Consider the following 19,572-nt stretch of genomic DNA (forward strand, 5'->3'; position numbering starts at 1 on the left):
TGAAAGTATAAACAGTATAAACACTTTTTACAGTAAACAAATGGTAAAACAGTACTAAACAATTCCATTTAAAAAAAAAATGGTGTCATTATTAACTTTCTGTCCAAGCTTGTATAATCTACTGCCTTGTTCAATTGTAAAAAATATTCTGTGCCTAAAATTCACATTTCTATCACAATTATCATACTGTAAACATGGTAAGATAACTTCATTAAAATTAATAGTCCTGTCAATAGCATGGAATTACAATTCAAATGTAGTTTTTTTGTAAGCCTTTCAAAAGAATTCAAAATATGAAAAATTAATGAAAATTAATTGAAGCCATCAGACACTTGAAAAGTGGCACATCACATCTCTAATGTAATCATTTGAACTTTTCAACAGAAATAGCACTGCAAAAATATTAAGGACATACTTCTGTATTTTGGTAGTTATGCTGTCAACATTTAACAAGATTTCTTCAACTTGGACTTGAAAGCATAAATAGTATAAACACTTTTAACAGTATGTCGTGCTGTGAAATACAGCCGACAGGATTGCGCACCAAACACGAAGCAAGGCCAAAGTGCATGCATGGTGCAGGAGAACAAAGGACTTCTTTCATTTAAGGTTTGTGATAAACCATCAAACTCATTCGTTAAAAGGACTCTATAGTAATATAAAGCGAATTTTTCTGGACATTATCATGCAAGAAAAGTTTATTTTTGGGACCGCGATCACCGCGTAATGATTTTTAAAGGTTGCATTACAAACATTTAACTAAAGGCATTAGTGAGGCTCACTAATGCCTTGCATCGTCTATATTAGATATATAACAACGGGCGGGTGCGGGCGGATGGCGGGCGGGTGCAGTGCTGATCAAACGTTACATCGGGTGGATGGCGGATGGTTGACGACTTTCTGACGCGGTTGCGGATGAAATAAATTGCCTGTCCGCGCATCTCTAGTAGAGAGTGTTTTAACGTAGAGTTATAATTCTTATTTAAAGGCACAAAAAAACAGGTCGGGTATTGATAAACTTACATTTATGAATATAAAACTTAGCCAATAGTATCATGAGGTTGCAAAGGTAAAATTCCTTCTCAAATTTTTTTTTCAGAGCCGAAAACAAGTAGCTTTGTTGGGAGGTAGCGGAATGCCGCCATCCTCAATGATTGGTTAAACGTTGAAATATGATAATGAAGCCGGAAGAGAATGTCTCTGTCATTGGCCAAATGTGGAATATATCGAAGAAAGTTGGTGCACTAATTTTTTGGATCTGATTGGAATAAGGGATGCTGATTGGTTCATATTATTCAGCGTGTTAAAAATGTCAGCGTTAAGGACAAAGTCATAAATACCGATAATAATCACAATAATTATAATTTGGTACGCATTAGAGGCAAACATAATATAATTTCCAACATATATCCAGCTTAGAGAGTTGCCAAAATGTCCAGAAAAGAAAGAAAACACTAAAAGCTCCTTCACACTCCATTGCATGCAGTCTCTCTAGCGCCTCTAGTGGTAGGGATACCTGCCGGCCCTGTTGGTTGTCATGGCAACCAATACACAGCCGCAGCAGCCTGTCTTCCACTACAGCAGCGTTTCCTCTGTAGTTTGACTCCAATACAACACTTTTAACAAGACATGCCGACGAGTAACGCTGCAGCCCCGGTGAAAAAGGTAAGGTTAAAAATTAATTAATTAGCTGCTCTATTTCTAATTTCACTCAAGAGTTTTTGCAACCTGCTGTTTGTTGTGTGACTAGAAGGTACTTGGTGCAAAGTCGCAAAAAGCTACAAATAAAAGAAAGGTGAGTCACATGCAAGACAAAAAAGAAAGAAGTAATATTTGCCTTGAAATGGTGTAAAAGGTGCAATATTGCAGGAGGAGGAAGATGACAATGGTGATTACAGTTGGGAAGAAAAGCTCCAGGGGAAACTTAATAAACCTGCGGATCAACTGGAGCTCACTGATGCTGTAAGACCGATCGTTGTGACCTCTGACCCTCACACATGATGATCCGTGGGCGTGTTTCCACAGGAACTGAAAGAGGAAATCACAAGGATCCTGACCGCAAAAAATCCACATGCCCCTCAAAATATTGTCCGATACAGCTTCAAGGTAAGGATGTTTTATTTTTGTTTGATTTATACTCTTTTTAAGCAATTTTAGGTACAGTCAACCCTTGTTTAGCGCTGTTAATTGGTTCCGGGCCTGACAGAGGCGTATTATTTTCTATTTCATCAATAGAATATTTTCATGACCAGCACACATGAAAAACTGTTTATTACCTTCTTACGTTACGAAAGACACAAAATAACACCCACATAGCTAGAGCCAATCAGTGGCCACTATAGTGAACGGCGCGCTCTGATTGGTTTGGTCTTATTTAGGGGCCGACACTACTGTACAATTAATATTTGAAGTTGGTTTACTATTTTATGCTTTAAAATGCTTAATTTAGGGCAAAAATATGTAAAATATATAAATATATATATATATATATATATATATATATTTTTTTTTTTTTACATATTTTTGCCCTAAATATATATATATATATATATATATATATATATATATATATATATATATATATATATATATATATATATATATATATGCCCTAAATATATATATATATATATATATATATACTGTAGAATTATTATTTTAAGTTGTTTTACTATTTTTATGCTTTAAAATGCTTAATTTAGGGCAAAAATATGTTAAAATATATATATTTTATATATAAAGAAAAGGCATTGAAGCTTAGGGAAGGCTATGCAGAACAAAACTAAAACTGAATTGGCTACAAATTAAAAACAGAATGCTGGACGACAGCAAAGACTTACTGTGGAGCAAAGACTAAGTACTTGCATGGCAGCTCCCGCCATCAGTGTGTGAATGTGTGTGTGAATGGGTGAATGTGGAAATAGTGTCAAAGCGCTTTGAGTACCTTGAAGGTAGAAAAGCGCTATACAAGTATAACCCATTTACCATTTATATATATGTACTGTAGAATTAATATTTTAAGTTGTTTTACCATTTTTATGCTTAAAAATGCTTAATTTAGGGCAAAAATACGTTAAAAAAAATATATACTTTAAAATTAACATTTTAAGTTACTTTACCATTTTATGCTTTAATATGCTTAATTTAGGACAAAAATACATTAAAAAATATACTGTAGAATTAACATTCTAAGTTGTTTTTACCATTTTTATGCTTTAAAATGCTTAATTTAGGGCAAAATATATAAACAAATATAGTGTAGAATTAATATTTTAAGTTGTTTTATCATTTGTATGTTTTAAAATGCTTAATTTAGGGCAAAAATGGATTAAAAAAATATACTGTATAATTAATATTTTAAGTTGTTTTACCATTTTTATGCTTTAAAATGCTTAGTTTAGGGCAAAAATATGTAAAAATAAAAAATTAAAAAATACTGTACAATTAATATTTTAAGAAGTTTGACCATTTTTATGCTTTAAAATGCCTAATTTAGGGCACAAATATGTAAAAAAAATATACTGTAGAATACATATTTTAAGTTGTTTTACAATTTGTTAACTTTAAAATGCTTAATTTAGGGCAAAATATATAAACAAATATAGTGTAGAATTAATATTTTAAGTTGTTTTATTATTTTTATGCTTTAAAATGCTTAATTTAGGGCAAAAATGGATTAAGAAAAAATATACTGTATAATTAATATTTTAAGTTGTTTTACCATTTTATGCTTTAATATGCTTAATTTAGGACAATAATACATAAAAAATATACTGTAGAATTAACATTCTAAGTTGTTTTACCATTTTATGCTTTAAAATGCTTCATTTAGGGCAACAATATGTAAAAAAAATATATATATACTGTAGATTAATATTTTAAGTTGATTTACCATTTTTAGGCTTTAAAATGCTTAATTTCGGGCAAAAATATGTTAAAAAAATATATACTGTAGAATTAATATTTTAAGTTGTTTTACCATTTTTATGCTTTAAAATGCTTAATTTAGGGCAAAAATATGTTAAAAAAAATATATACTGTAGAATTAATATTTTAAGTTGTTTTACCATTCTTATGCTTTAAAATGCTTAGTTTAGGGCAAAAATATGTAAGAAAAAAAAAAAAAAAAAAAAATACTGTACAATTAATATTTTAAGTTGTTTTACCATTTTTATGCTTTAAAATGCCTAATTTAGGGCACAAATATGTAAAAAAATATATATATATACTGTAGAATACATATTTTAAGTTGTTTTACAATTTATTAACTTTAAAATGCTTAATTTAGGGCAAGAATACATAAAAATTATACTGTAGAATTGATATTTTAAGTTGTTTTACCATTTTTATGCTTTAAAATGCTTAATTTAGGGCAAAAATACATAAAAAAAATATATACTGTAGAATTAATATTTTAAGTTGTTTTACCATTCTTATGCTTTAAAATGCTTAGTTTAAGGCAAAAATATGTAAAAAAATAAATAAAAAAAATACTGTACAATTAATATTTTAAGTTGTTTTACCATTTTTATGCTTTAAAATGCCTAATTTAGGGCACAAATATGTAAAAAAATATATACTGTAGAATACATATTTTAAGTTGTTTTACAATTTGTTAACTTTAAAATGCTTAATTTAGGGCAAGAATACATAAACATTATACTGTAGAATTGATATTTTAAGTTGTTTTACCATTTTTATGCTTAAAAATGCTTAATTTAGGGCAAAAATACGTTAAAAAAATATATATACTTTAAAATTAACATTTCAAGTTACTTTACCATTTTATGCTTTAATATGCTTAATTTAGGACAAAAATACATTAAACAATATACTGTACAATTAACATTCTAAGTTGTTTTACCATTGTTATGCTTTAAAATGCTTAATTTAGGGAAAATATATAAACAAATATAGTGTAGAATTAATATTTTAAGTTGTTTTACCATTTTATGCTTTAAAATGCTTCATTTAGGGCAACAATATGTAAAAAAATATATATACTGTAGATTAATATTTTAAGTTGATTTAGCATTTTTAGGCTTTAAAATGCTTTATTTCGGGCAAAAATATGTTAAAAAATATATACTGTAGAATTAGTATTTTAAGTTGTTTTACCATTTTTATGCTTTAAAATGCTTAATTTAGGGCAAAAATACGTAAAAAAAATATATATATACTGTAGAAGTAATATTTTAAGTTGTTTTACCATTCTTATGCTTTAAAATGCTTAGTTTAGTTCAAAAATATGTAAAAAAAAAAATATATTGTAGAATACATATTTTAAGTTGTTTTACAATTTGTATGCTTTAAAATGCTTAATTTAGGGCAAGAATACATAAAACTTACACTGTAGAATTAATATTTTAAGTTGTTTTACCATTTTTATGCTTTAAAATGCTTAATTTAGGCCACAAATACGTAAAAAAAATCTCCTGTGGAATTAATATTTTAAGTTGTTTTGCAATTTGTATGCTTTAAAATGCTTTATTTAGGGCACAAATACGTAAAAAAAATCTCCTGTGGAATTAATATTTTAAGTTGTTTTATCATGTTTATGCTTTGAAATGCTTAATTTAGGGCAAAAATGGATTAAAAAAATATACTGTATAATTAATGTTTTAAGTTGTTTTACCATTTTATGCTTTAATATGCTTAATTTAGGACAATAATACATAAAAAAAATATACTGTAGAATTAACATTCTAAGTTGTTTTACCATTTTATGCTTTAAAATGCTTCATTTAGGGCAACAATATGTAAAAAAATATATATACTGTAGATTAATATTTTAAGTTGATTTACCATTTTTAGGCTTTAAAATGCTTAATTTCGGGCAAAAATATGTTAAAAATATATATACTGTAGAATTAATATTTTAAGTTGTTTTACCATTTTTGTGCTTTAAAATGCTTAATTTCGGGCAAAAATACGTAAAAAATATATATACTGTAGAATTAATATTTTAAGTTGTTTTACCATTCTTATGCTTTAAAATGCTTAGTTTAGGGCAAAAATATGTAAAAAATAATAATAAAAAAAATACTGTACAATTAATATTTTAAGTTGTTTTACCATTTTTATGCTTTAAAATGCCTAATTTAGGGCACAAATATGTAAAAAAATATACTGTAGAATACATATTTTAAGTTGTTTTACTATTTGTTAACTTTAAAATGCTTAATTTAGGGCAAGAATACATAAAAATTATACTGTAGAATTGATATTTTAAGTTGTTTTACCATTTTTATGCTTTAAAATGCTTAATTTAGGGCAAAAATACGTAAAAATATATATATACTGTAGAATTAATGTTTTAAGTTGTTTTACCAATTAAATGCTTTAAAATGCTTAATTTAGGGCAAAAATACGTAAAAAAAATATACTGTAGAAGTAATACTTTAAGTTTTTTTTTACCATTCTTATGCTATAAAATGCTTAATTTAGGGCACAAATACGTTAAAAAAATATACTGTACAATTAATATTTTAAGTTGTTTCACCATTTTTATGCTTTAAAATTTTTAATTTAGGGCAAAAATACGTAAAAAAAACATACTGTAGAATTGATATTTTAAGTTGTTTTACCATTTTTATGCTTTAAAATGCTTAATTTAGGGCCGAAATATGTACAAAAAAATATACTGTAGAATTAATATTTTAAGCTGTTTTACCATTTTTATTATGATTTAAAATGCTTAATTTAGGGCACAAATATGTAAAAGAATATACTGTACAATTAATATTTTAAGTTGTTTTACCATTTTTATGCTTTAAAATGCTTAATTTAGGGCAAAAATATGTTAAAAAAAATATACTGTGGAATTAATATTTTAAGTTGTTTTTTTTTACCATTTCTATGCTTTAAAATACTTAATTTAGGGCACAAATACGTAAAAAAATCTACTGTGGAATCAATATTTTAAGTTGTTTTACCATTTGTATGCTTTAAAATGCTTAATTCAGGGCAAAAATACGTTAAAAATATACTGTAGAATTAATATTTTAAGTTGTTTTACCATTTTTATGCTTTAAAATGCTTAATTTAGGGCACAAATATGTAAACAAATATACTGTAGAATTAATATTTTAAGTTGTTTTACCATTTTTTTGCTTTAAAATGCTTAATTTAGGGCAAAAATATGTTAGAAAAATACATATACTGTAGAAGTAATATTTTAAGTTGTTTTACCATTTGTATGCTTTAAAATGCTTAATTTAGGGCAAACATACGTAAAAAAAATGTATTGTAGAAGTAATATTTTAAGTTGTTTTACCATTTGTATGCTTTAAAATGCTTAATTCAGGGCAAAAATACGTTAAAAATATACTGTAGAATTAATATTTTAAGTTGTTTTACCATTTGTATGCTTTAAAATGCTTAATTCAGGGCAAAAATACGTTAAACATATACTGTAGAATTAATATTTTAAGTTGTTTTACCATTTTTATGCTTTAAAATGCTTAATTTAGGGCACAAATATGCAAACAAATATACTGTAGAATTAATATTTTAAGTTGTTTTACCATTTTTATGCTTTAAATTGCTTAATTTAAAGCAAAAATATGTTAGAAAAATACATATAATGTAGAATTAATATTTTAAGTTGTTTTACCATATTTTATGCTTTAAAATGCTTAATTTAGGGTAAAAATATGTAAAAAAATATATACTGTAGAATTAATATTTTAAGTTGTTTTACCCTTTAAATGCTTTAAAATGCTTAATTTAGGGCAAACATACGTAAGAAAATATATACTGTAGAATTAATATTTTAATTTGTTTTACCATTTTTATGCTTAATTTAGGGAAAGAATACATAAAATATATAATGTAGAATTAATATTTGAAGTTGTTTTACCATTTTTATGCTTTAAAATGCTTAATTCAAGGTACAAATATGAAAAAATATATACTGTAGAATTAATATTTTAAGTTGTTTTACCCTTTAAATGCTTTAAAATGCTTAATTCAGGGCAAACATACGTTAAAAATATACTGTAAATTAATATTTTAATTTGTTTTACCATTTTTATGCTTAATTTAGCGAAAGAATACATAAAATATATAATGTAGAATTAATATTTGAAGTTGTTTTACCATTTGTATACTTTAAAATGCTTAATTTATGGCAAAATACATAAATGAATATAGTGTATAATTAATATTTTAAGTTGTTTTACCATTTTTATGCTTTAAGATGCTTAATTTAGGGCAAAAATATGTAAAGGTATGGGAAGAACACAAACCTTAGCAATACATTAGCATATGCTAACGTAAACGTTAGCATTAGCAATGTGAGCTTCGGTGCTTAATTTGCAGTTCTATTTGACCAGGATGCAGGTTACCTTTATTTCCTGAATAAAAGTGTGTAGCATGCTGGGAATGATCTGTGCATGTGATGGAAGAATGCAGTGCACGTGTGATGGAGGAATGCACAGTGCAGGGTTAAAATTCTACTGAATTTGCATTAAATCAGGTTGTTTTAGCAAATTATCATGCTGCAAGATCTAGCATGTTGCATTCAATGTTTATTCCCATTCAATCCCGTTAACTCCCATGGAAAGTTTCCAACTTTGAATACTCCCGGAATTTTGCAACCCTACTGGTAATTACACCAGAAAAAGTAGATTTTGTATAATTAAAAAACACAAAACGGTGCTTATCTTTTTCATCTGACCGTCATAAATCACCCGGTCCAAGGACCCCCAGGTCATGACCCCTCCATGTTGCTTTTCCAGGAAGGGGCCTTCAAGCTGACCAGCGCTGTGGATCAGATGGCGGTCCACTTTGTCCTGGACGGGTGTCTCATCCATCAGGACTCGGATGAGGCTCGTCGCCTGGCGGCCCATAAAGACCTTGCTGAAGGTCACATTTTTCATTCCAGTCCCTAAATACACTATATTGCCAAAAGTATTTGGCCACCCATCCAAATGATCAGAATCAGGTGTCCTAATCACTTGGCCCAGTGGTTCTCAAACTTTTTTTGTCATCCCCCACTTTGGACAAGGGGGAGTTTTCAAGCCCCACCTGCCCCCATCGCCCCAACAGAGCGCTAATGCCAAGCTTTAACATTTTCAAATTTATTGAACATCAAGTTGTATACATTCGAACTCAATAACATAAAATAACATTAAGTTCAATAATAAATAAAATAACTGTGCAGCTGTGGTATAACTTGCATCAAGATCAATAATAAATAAAATAACTTGCATCAAGTTCAATAATAAATCAAAAAAAGTGTTATAACTTGCATCAAGTTCAATAATAAATCAAAAAAAGTGTTATAACTTGCATCACGTTCAATAATAAATCAAAAAAACTGTTATAACTTGCATCAAGTTCAATAATAAATCAAAAAAAGTGTTATAACTTGCATCACGTTCAATAATAAATCAAAAAAACTGTTATAACTTGCATCAAGTTCAATAATAAATCAAAAAAAGTGTTATAACTTGCATCACGTTCAATAATAAATCAGAAAAAGTGTTATAACTTGCATCAAGTTCAATAATAAATCAAATAAAAGTGTTATAACTTGCATCAAGTTCAATAATAAATCAAAAAAAGTGTTATAACTTGCATCAAGTTCAATAAATCAAAAAAGTGTTATAACTTGCATCAAGTTCAATAATAAATCAAAAAGTGTTATAACTTGCATCACGTTCAATAATAAATCAAAAAAAGTGTTATAACTTGCATCAAGTTCAATAATAAATCAAATAACTTGCATCAAGTTCAATAATAAATCAAAAAAAGTGTTATAACTTGCATCAAGTTCAATAATAAATCAAATAACTTGCATCAAGTTCAATAATAAATCAAAAAAAGTGTTATAACTTGCATCAAGTTCAATAATAAATAAAACAAAAGTGTTATAACTTGCATCAAGTTCAATAATAAATCAAAAAAAGTGTTATAACTTGCATCAAGTTCAATAATAAATAAAACAAAAGTGTTATAACTTGCATCAAGTTCAATAATAAAAAAAGTGTTATAACTTGCATCAAGTTCAATAATAAATCAAATAACTTGCATCAAGTTCAATAATAAATCAAAAAAAGTGTTATAACTTGCATCAAGTTCAATAATAAATAAAACAAAAGTGTTATAACTTGCATCAAGTTCAATAATAAAAAAAAGTGTTATAACTTGCATCAAGTTCAATAATAAATCAAATAACTTGCATCAAGTTCAATAATAAATCAAAAAAAGTGTTATAACTTGCATCAAGTTCAATAATAAATAAAACAAAAGTGTTATAACTTGCATCAAGTTCAATAATAAAAAAAAGTGTTATAACTTGCATCAAGTTCAATAATAAATCAAATAACTTGCATCCAGTTCAATAATAAATCAAAAAAAGTGTTATAACTTGCATCAAGTTCAATAATAAATAAAACAAAAGTGTTATAACTTGCATCAAGTTCAATAATAAATCAAATAACTTGCATCAAGTTCAATAATAAATACAATAAAAGTGCCACTTTGCAATCTTTGCAAAAAAAAAAAAAGGAGGAGCTATGCATTTGGCAAGACAGGGCAAGTGACAGCACTTTCCCCCAGGAGAGCCACCTTGCTTCACTGTGAAACAGCACGGCTGTATGATCAGCTCCCATTTCCTCACACAGTGCAGAGAACAGTCGCACTTTCAGTGGTCGTGTTTTGATCAAATTTACCGCGCTCACAACATGTTAAAACCTCATTGAGTTCGGGGCTGAGCTGCCTTGACGCGAGTGCTTCCCGGTGAATGACACAGTGTGTGCCCGTCACATTTTTGTTTCTCTGCAGGCGCTGGCTCTGGCTCGACGACCTTTGAGGTGCGAGTCACAAATGTATATATTTGTGTAATTGTGGTCCACACATTAGCCTGCTACCCATCCGCGCGAAAGTTTGTTCCGCTTAGCCCCGCCCCCATTAGTTACTGTTGCTATGTCTGTCAAACTTTCGCTCGTACCGAGAAATATAAAGCCTACAGTAAAAATAAGTACCGGTAATTTCCATTTATTTATATAGCAGATTTCACAGACAGAATCACATAGTGATTTACAGTGTGTATAGAAAATGAAAGCATAGTAAAAAAAATAATCTAAGAATATAATAATAAAAAAAAAAAATTTAAAGTGAAATTTCCTCCCGTTCCTCGCGCCCCACCTGTCATGTCTCTATTCCCCACCAGTGGGGCGCGCCCCACACTTTGAGAAATGCTGACTTGGCCACACACCAGCCACAGGTGACTGCTCCAGGATACCAAAACATTTTGGACAATTCCATGCTCCCAACCTTGTGGGAACAGTTTGCAGCGGGGCCCCTTCCTCTTCCAACATGACTGTGCACCAGTGCACAAAGCAAGATCCATAAAGACATGGATGACTGAGTTTGATGTGGATGAACTTGACTGGCCTGCACAGAGTCCTGACCTGAACCCCATATAACACCTTTGGGATAAATTAGAACGGAGACTGAGAGCCCCAACATCAGTGTGTGACCTCACCAATGCGCTTTTAGAAGAATGGTTGAAAAGTCCTATACACACACTCCTCAACCTTGTGGACAGCCTTCCCAGAAGAGTTGAAGCTGTAATAGCTGCAAAAGGTCATATTGAACCCTATGGGTTAGGAACGGGATTGCATATGTGAGTCAAGGCAGGTGGCCAAATACTTTTGGCAATATAGTGTATGTGAGTTCTGGGCAGAGTTGTTCTCTTGGTTTTTGGTGTAGTACTTACTTTGAGCCACTAGATGCCACTATTACCATGTGACGTACAGAATGGCACTGAAGTGTACTGTACTAATAAAGTTCATGTTTGTGTTGTTTCCAGAGTCACTCGCAGTGGATTCTGGACCAGAGGAAGAAAAAACGGACATTTTGGTAAATTATATCATTTATTCATTTAATGTTTGTGTCAGGTTCAAACACTGATGACATCTATTAAACAAGACAAGAGGCAAAGAATTAAACTGAGACAGAATTCAATTTGGACTCAATATATTGAGGAGAGTCACCCGGACATTGTATCCTTCTACAATCTCCAGCACGCTCTGCCCAAAGATTGCACTCTTCCTTCTCTATTTGACTTTCTCCCCCAACTGACCACAGCTGCTTTCAGAGGGAAGTGGGTCGTAAACAGCGTTGCCTTTGGTTTCCGAACAATTCAAAAGGAGAGGTCGTAAAATAGTTCAAAAAGAGTTCCATATAATAGTATTGTACCATATGTCCCGGCAATAAATCTGCGTTCAAAGAACTCCGGCTTATTAGTGATTCCCAGAGCCCAAAAAAAAGTCTGCGGGCTGTAGAGCGTTTTCTATTGGGGCTCCAGTACTATGGAATGCCCTCCCGGTAACAATTAGAGATGCTACCTCAGTAGAAGCATTTAAGTCCCATCTCAAAACTCATTTGTATACTCTAGCCTTTGAATAGCCCCCTCTTTTTTTTAGACCAGTTGATCTGCCGTTTCTTTTCTTTTCTCCTCTGCTCCCCCCTACCCCTTGTGGAAGGGGAGACACACAGGTCCGGTGGCCGTGGATGGGGTGCTGGCTGTCCGGGGTCGGGACCCGGGGTGGACCGCTCGCCTGTATATCGGTTGGGAACATCTCTGCGCTGCTGACCCGTCTCCGCTCGGAATGGTTTCCTGCTGCCCCTACTGTGGACTGGACTCTTACTGTTATGCTGGATCCACTATGGACTGGACTCTCACAATATTATGTCAGACCCACTCGACATCCATTGCTTTCGGTCTCCTCTAGAGGGGGCGGGGGTTACCCACATATGCGGTCCTCTCCAAGGTTTCTCATAGTCATTCACATCGACGTCCCACTGGGGTGAGTTTTTCCTTGCCCTTATGTGGGCTCTGTACCGAGGATGTCGTTGTGGCTTGTGCAGCCCTTTGAGACACTTGTTATTTAGGGCTATATAAATAAACATTGATTGATTGATTGATTGATTGAGTTCAAAAAGAGTTCGTAAAATACTTCCAAAAGAGTTCGTCTGGAAATTGGGCAGATCCTGTCATCTCTCCGCTTTGAAGTCCCAGTGGAGTTTTGCGAGCCTTCTTCTTGGTCGGTTTCAAAGACAGCCTTTTGTCTTTTTGCCTGGAACTCATTTCAACACAAAGTTTTTTTGTGATAACTTACAAACAATTATTCTAACAGTTTGATTTGAACTTCAACACTTTGGTTGTTTTCACGTAGGATGCACCGAGGGATGGAGGCGAGGAAGAGGAGGCCGGAGAAGACGACCGAGCAGACAGTGTTGCCTCCAAAACAAACAATCAGGAGCCCAAATGTACGAACCAGTTCAACTACATCCAGAGAGCCTCTCAGACCCTCAACAATGCACTGCGGGTAGGAAGGAGAACACCTAATGTCGGGTTTTTTTTTCTTCACAATATGACAAAAATGTCCGGTACAGGGTGTCAATCTCTTTTTATTTAAGGGCCACATTGTTGTGAACGTACTGTGGGTCGCGGGGGCAGCAGCCTAAGTAGGGAAGCCCAAAAATTCCTCTCCCCAGCCACTTCGTCCAGCTCTTCCCGGGGGGATCCCGAGGCGTTCCCAGGCCAGCCGGGAATTATTTTGGTTATATATGTTTGTTTTTTTCACATTAAAAAAATATGGCAGCTTACGTCAGGTTCAACCACCGATGACATTTATTAAACAGACCAGAAGCAAGGAATCATGCAGAGACAGAGTTCAATTTAGCTCATGAGGAGAACGCATGGAGCTGCACACTTAGTCACAGTCTCGCCCTACGCTCCCGCGTCCCTCTATTTATTCAGGAGTTACCCAGTCGACATCACTGAGGCCGCCTCTAAAAGGAGTGGTCACATATATCATGCAAAGCAGCTTCCAGTACGCACAATACGTGACGGAATGTGCTGGGGGGGGGGCCTTGTGATTTCGCCTTGTCTCTGCTTCGTCTGCGTGCCGTCGTCTTCTCTTCGTTGAGGTCCATGAAGTCCTTGGCTGTTAGCGGGCTACAAACAAAGATAACATCTGCGGCTGAGGTTGTTGTCCTTGCACAGATAGAAAAAGTACAGCTTGAGCACAATAGCTAATAATTATAGCAGCAGACTTTAAGCATACTAAAGTTATGTGATAATATTTACATGATTATTCTAACAGCTTAGTCACCGGACTTTTACCGGAAAATGTATGGTTGTTGTTTTTTACAACATATTACAGTAAATGGGTGCTTTCCAATTACATAATGAAGAGGGCCGCAGTTGCAAGAGCCCAACATGTGGATGTTTCGTCAGGTTGTCTTCCTTTGAGACTTAGTTTACTTCATTACAAAGTAAACACTCAATAAATTAATTATTCTGCCAGCACTACTCATTTTTAGCATGCGCAGCCAGGCAGATAGTTAACAGCATGAAGCTCTACAAGATTGACGTTCCTTCTTTTGAAATCTTTTCCTTACTCGGTTTGATTTCTTTACACTTCCTCCTTCGTTTAGGCTTGTAAGACTGGAAATATCAACATAAAGTAAACATTACAAAAGCATAACGTGTATTTGACTTCAATTCAATAGATGGTTCCGTATTAGTACGTTCAGAAAATGAATGACAGATGTTTACGCATAGAGGATTTAAACAACATTCACACATCAAACATTGCACACAATGAATGTGACTTGAATTTGACGCCTGCGGTCTAAAACATGTGAAAGTAATCATGGAATAAGTCATGTTAATTCTTGCCTTCCTGCAGGATAGAAGCTGCCAGACTGCACCGCCGCCACGCCGTAACTACTCGGCCGCCGCCAGCCAGGTGAGTTATTGGAAGAGACAATCTTTATTCCACATCTTTATTCCACATCTTTTTTCCACGTCTTTATTCCACATCTCTATTCCACATCTTTATTCCACGTCTTTATTCCACGTCTTTGTTCCACAAATGTATTCCACATCTTTATTCCACAATCTCTATTCCACATCTTTATTCCACGTCTTTATTCCACATATTTATGCCACGTCTTTATTCCACATCTTTATTCTGCGTCTTTATTCCACATATCTATTCCACGTCTTTATTCCACGTCTTTATTCCGCGTCTTTATTCCACATCTTTATTCCAAGTCTTCATTCCACATAGTTATGCCACGTCTTTATTCGACATCTTTATTCTACGTCTTTATTCCACATATTTATTCCACGTCTTTATTCCACAAATGTATTCCACATCTTTATTCCACGTCTTATTCCACATCTTTATTCCATGTCTTTATTCCACATCTTTATTCCACATCTCTATTCCACGTATCTATTCCACGTCTTTATGCCACATCTTTATTTCACATCTTTATTCCACGTCTTTATGCCACATCTTTATTTCACGTCTTTATTCACGTCTTTATTCCACATCTTTATTCCACATCTTTATTCCACGTCTTTATTCCACATCTTTATTCCACATCTTTATTCCATATCTGTATTCCACGTCATAATTCCACATATTTATTCCACATCTTTATTCCACATCTTTATTCCACATCTTTATTCCACATCTGTATTCCACATCTGTATTCCACATCTGTATTATCGTCTTTATTACACATCTTTATTCTTAATTCCGAAAATTCAAATTCAAGTCACATTCATTGTGTGCAATGTTTGATGTGTGAATGTTGTTTAAATCCTCTATGCGTAAACATCTGTCACATCTGTATTCCACATCTTTATTCCACATCTTTATTCCACATCTTTATTCCACATATTTATTCCACATCTTAATTCCACATCTTTATTCCACATCTTTATTCCACATCTCTATTCCACGTCTTTATTCCACATCTTTATTCCACATCTTTATTCCACGTCTTTATTCCACATCTTTATTCCACATCCTGCTGATGGAACACTGCAGTGGGACATTTATGACGCATACGTGGAGGAGATGCACAAGCAAGAAATGAAAAAAGAGAAACAGAAACCGAGGAAAGATGGCGACAAAAACCAAAAAAAGGTGATGCTCAATGACACAGCGGTAAGTCAACTTAGGTTATATCTCTGTAATATTTATATCTTTCTCTATGAACTTAGGTTATATCTCTGTAATATTTCTATCTTTCTCTATGAACTTAGGTTATATCTCTGTAATATTTATATCTTTCTCTATGAACTTAGGTTATATCTCTGTAATATTTCTATCTTTCTGTATGAACTTAGGTTATATCTCTGTAATATTTATATCTTTCTTTATGAACTTAGGTTATATCTCTGTAATATTTATATCTTTCTTTATGACCTTAGGTTATATCTCTGTAATATTTCTATCTTTCTATATGAACTTAGGTTATATCTCTGCAAACTCGTCCAAAAGATGGCGCCATAGTAGAAACATTAACACACCTTTTTCAGTGTCTCTGAAAAGTATTTGAAGAATGCAAAACATCGTGGACATTAGTAAAGAAAAATCCATAAAAGTAGCGGCTTATAGTCTGGAATATAAAGTCGTTTTCCAACCAGTGATAGTTTTTATATCTGCAGAGTGACGACCAGCACAAAATGACCACGGCCATCAAGGTTTTGGAGCGAATGGTCAACCAGAATACTTGTCATGAAATAGCACAAGGTACTTTTATGCCTTTAAAATCACTTTAATCATATTTATTTTATATTGTTTGTTTGTTGTTGTTGTTTTTTGTTCTTGTTTTTTTTATTCAGTCATTGGTGGAGCTAAGGATAATATTGGAATATAATTTTTAATACCTCGGATTCAGGAGGAACAGTGTGGTTTTCGTCCTGGTCGTGGAACTGTGGACCAGCTCTATACTCTCGGCAGGGTCCTTGAGGGTGCATGGGAGTTTGCCCAACCAGTCTACATGTGCTTTGTGGACTTGGAGAAGGCATTCGACCGTGTACCCCGGGAAGTCCTGTGGGGAGTGCTCAGAGAGTATGGGGTATCGGACTGTCTGATTGTGGCAGTCCGCTCCCTGTATGATCAGTGTCAGAGCTTGGTCCGCATTGCCGGCAGTAAGTCGGACACGTTTCCAGTGAGGGTTGGACTCCGCCAAGGCTGCCCTTTGTCACCGATTCTGTTCATAACCTTTATGGACAGAATTTCTAGGCGCAGTCAAGGCGTTGAGGGGATCTGGTTTGGTGGCTGCAGGATTAGGTCTCTGCTTTTTGCAGATGATGTGGTCCTGATGGCTTCATCTGGCCAGGATCTCCAGCTCTCGCTGGATCGGTTCGCAGCCGAGTGTGAAGCGACTGGGATGAGAATCAGCACCTCCAAGTCCGAGTCCATGGTTCTCGCCCGGAAAAGGGTGGAATGCCATCTTCGGGTTGGGGAGGAGACCCTGCCCCAAGTGGAGGAGTTCAAGTACCTCGGAGTCTTGTTCACGAGTGAGGGAAGAGTGGATCGTGAGATCGACAGGCGGATCGGTGCGGCGTCTTCAGTAATGCGGACGCTGTATCGATCCGTTGTGGTGAAGAAGGAGCTGAGCCGGAAGGCAAAGCTCTCAATTTACCGGTCGATCTACGTTCCCATCCTCACCTATGGTCATGAGCTTTGGGTTATGACCGAAAGGACAAGATCACAGGTACAAATGAGTTTCCTCCGCCGGGTGGCGGGTCTCTCCCTTAGAGATAGGGTGAGAAGCTCTGCCATCCGGGGGGAGCTCAAAGTAAAGCCGCTGCTCCTCCGCATGGAGAGGAGCCAGATGAGGTGGTTCGGGCATCTGGTCAGGATGCCACCCGATCGCCTCCCTAGGGAGGTGTTTAGGGCACGTCCGACCGGTAGGAGGCCACGGGGAAGACCCAGGACACGTTGGGAAGACTATGTCTCCCGGCTGGCCTGGGAACGCCTCGGGGTCCCACAGGAAGAGCTGGACGAAGTGGCTGGGGAGAGGGAAGTCTGGGCTTCCCTGCTTAGGCTGCTGCCCCCGCGACCCGACCTCGGATAAGCGGAAGAAGATGGATGAATGGATGGATAATTTTTAATATCGTTGTGCAGCACTTTGGAAACATTTTGTTGTTTAAATATGCTTTATAAATCAAGTGGATTGGATTGGATTATTATTTGTATCAGGTAACAGTATTTCTTTAAAAATAAAACAACTAAAATGGTTGTCAAATCTAATTAACCTTGCTGTTTCTCGGATGTTGTCTCAGATTTTAAATACTTTGAGGATGCGGCGGATGAATTTCGGGAGCAGGAGGGCACTCTTCTTCCCCTGTGGAAGTTCACCTATGAAAAGGCCAAAGTGATGTGTGTCACCGCCCTCTGCTGGTAGGTTGTGGATGTGTGGAGAACTTTAGGTGTGACCGCGGTAATGAACCGCGTCGTGTCTTACAGGAATGACAACTACCCGGATCTGTTTGCTGTGGGACTGGGATCATGTAAGGAGTCACACTAACATTTAATCAAAACCGCACCCGCCCGCCATCCGCCACCCGCCCGTTGTCATATATCTAATATAGACGATGCAAGGCATTAGTGAGGTTATAAAGCTTTTGCCTGTTAAAGAAAGGAGACTGATCCAATGCAGCACAGACATTCAATGCGTGCCACGCTGTCACGGCCCAGACGCACACCAGTGCGCAATCATCTGGGAGCCGCGCTGAGCGCACCTCCAAGCGCGTGGAGGTGCGATGTCCCTCGCACCCGCGGCAGCTCCACCACACTGCAGAACATATGCACAAAAGCCGAAAAGCGGTGAAGTTGTCACGTTGTGTAAATGGGAAATAAAAAGAGAATACAACAAATCCTTTTCAACTTATATTCATTTGAATAGACTGCAAAGACAACATATTTCATGTTCAAACTGAGAAACTACATTTTTTTTTGCAAATAACTATGAACTTAGGCAGCAACACATTGCAAAAAAAGGCATTTTTACCAGTGTGTTACATGGCCTTTCCTTTTAACAACACTCAGTAAAGGTTTGGGAACTGAGGAGACACATTTTTGAAGTGGAATTCTTTCCCATTCTTGCTTGATGTACAGCTTAAGTTGTTCAATAGTCTCCCTTCTCATATTTTAGCCTTCATATTTTCAATGGGAGACAGGTCTGGACTACAGGCAGGCCAGTCTTTTACTACGAAGCCACGCTGTTGTAACACGTGGCTTGGCATCGTCTCGCTGAAATAAGCAGGGGCGTCCATGGTGACGTTGCTTGGATGGCAACATATGTTGCTCCAAAAGCTGTATGTACCTTTCAGCATTAATGGTGCCTTCACAGATGTGTAAGTTACCCATGTCTTGGGCACTAATACACCCCCATACCATCACACATGCTGCCTATAACAATCCGGATGGTTCTTTTCCTCTTTGTTCCGGAGGACACAACATCCGCAGTTTCCAAAATGTGGACTCCTCCGACCACAGAAGACTTTTCCACTTTGCATCAGTCCATCTTAGATGAGCTCGGGTGTTGTTGATAAATGGCTTTTGCTTTGCATAGTAGAGTTTTAACTTGCACTTACAGATGTAGCGACCAACTGTAGTTACTGACAGTGGTTTTTCTGAAGTGTTCCTGAGCCCAGGTGGTGATATCCTTTACACACTGATGTCGCTTTTTGATGCGGTACCGCCCGAGGGATCCAAGGTGCGTAATATCATGGCTTAC

The 19,572-nt window shown here is 34.8% G+C and overlaps 1 protein-coding gene across 3 annotated transcripts in view; it reads left to right on the forward strand.

Moving 5' to 3' along the window:
• Positions 1–1,509: 1,509 nt before the first annotated feature.
• The window catches only part of dnai1.2 (dynein, axonemal, intermediate chain 1, paralog 2), a 57,291-nt gene continuing 39,228 nt past the window's right edge, over positions 1,510–19,572 (forward strand). The window contains exons 1-12 of one of the 3 annotated variants that reach the window (XM_061932223.1): positions 1,510–1,665; positions 1,751–1,795; positions 1,870–1,962; positions 2,026–2,106; positions 8,742–8,868; positions 11,822–11,871; positions 13,191–13,343; positions 14,712–14,771; positions 15,867–15,965; positions 16,490–16,574; positions 18,116–18,233; positions 18,300–18,343. In XM_061932223.1, coding sequence (XP_061788207.1) covers positions 1,630–1,665; positions 1,751–1,795; positions 1,870–1,962; positions 2,026–2,106; positions 8,742–8,868; positions 11,822–11,871; positions 13,191–13,343; positions 14,712–14,771; positions 15,867–15,965; positions 16,490–16,574; positions 18,116–18,233; positions 18,300–18,343 — 991 coding nt within the window. In that variant the 5' untranslated portion in view covers positions 1,510–1,629. Of the gene's footprint in view, positions 1,666–1,750; positions 1,796–1,869; positions 1,963–2,025; positions 2,107–8,741; positions 8,869–11,821; positions 11,872–13,190; positions 13,344–14,711; positions 14,772–15,866; positions 15,987–16,489; positions 16,575–18,115; positions 18,234–18,299; positions 18,344–19,572 lie in introns of all 3 variants that reach the window. The other 2 variants (XM_061932221.1, XM_061932222.2) reach the window with 2 other exon arrangements.

This window comes from Nerophis lumbriciformis, linkage group LG38, assembly GCF_033978685.3.
Source record: "Nerophis lumbriciformis linkage group LG38, RoL_Nlum_v2.1, whole genome shotgun sequence".
Lineage (NCBI taxonomy): Eukaryota > Metazoa > Chordata > Actinopteri > Syngnathiformes > Syngnathidae > Nerophis > Nerophis lumbriciformis.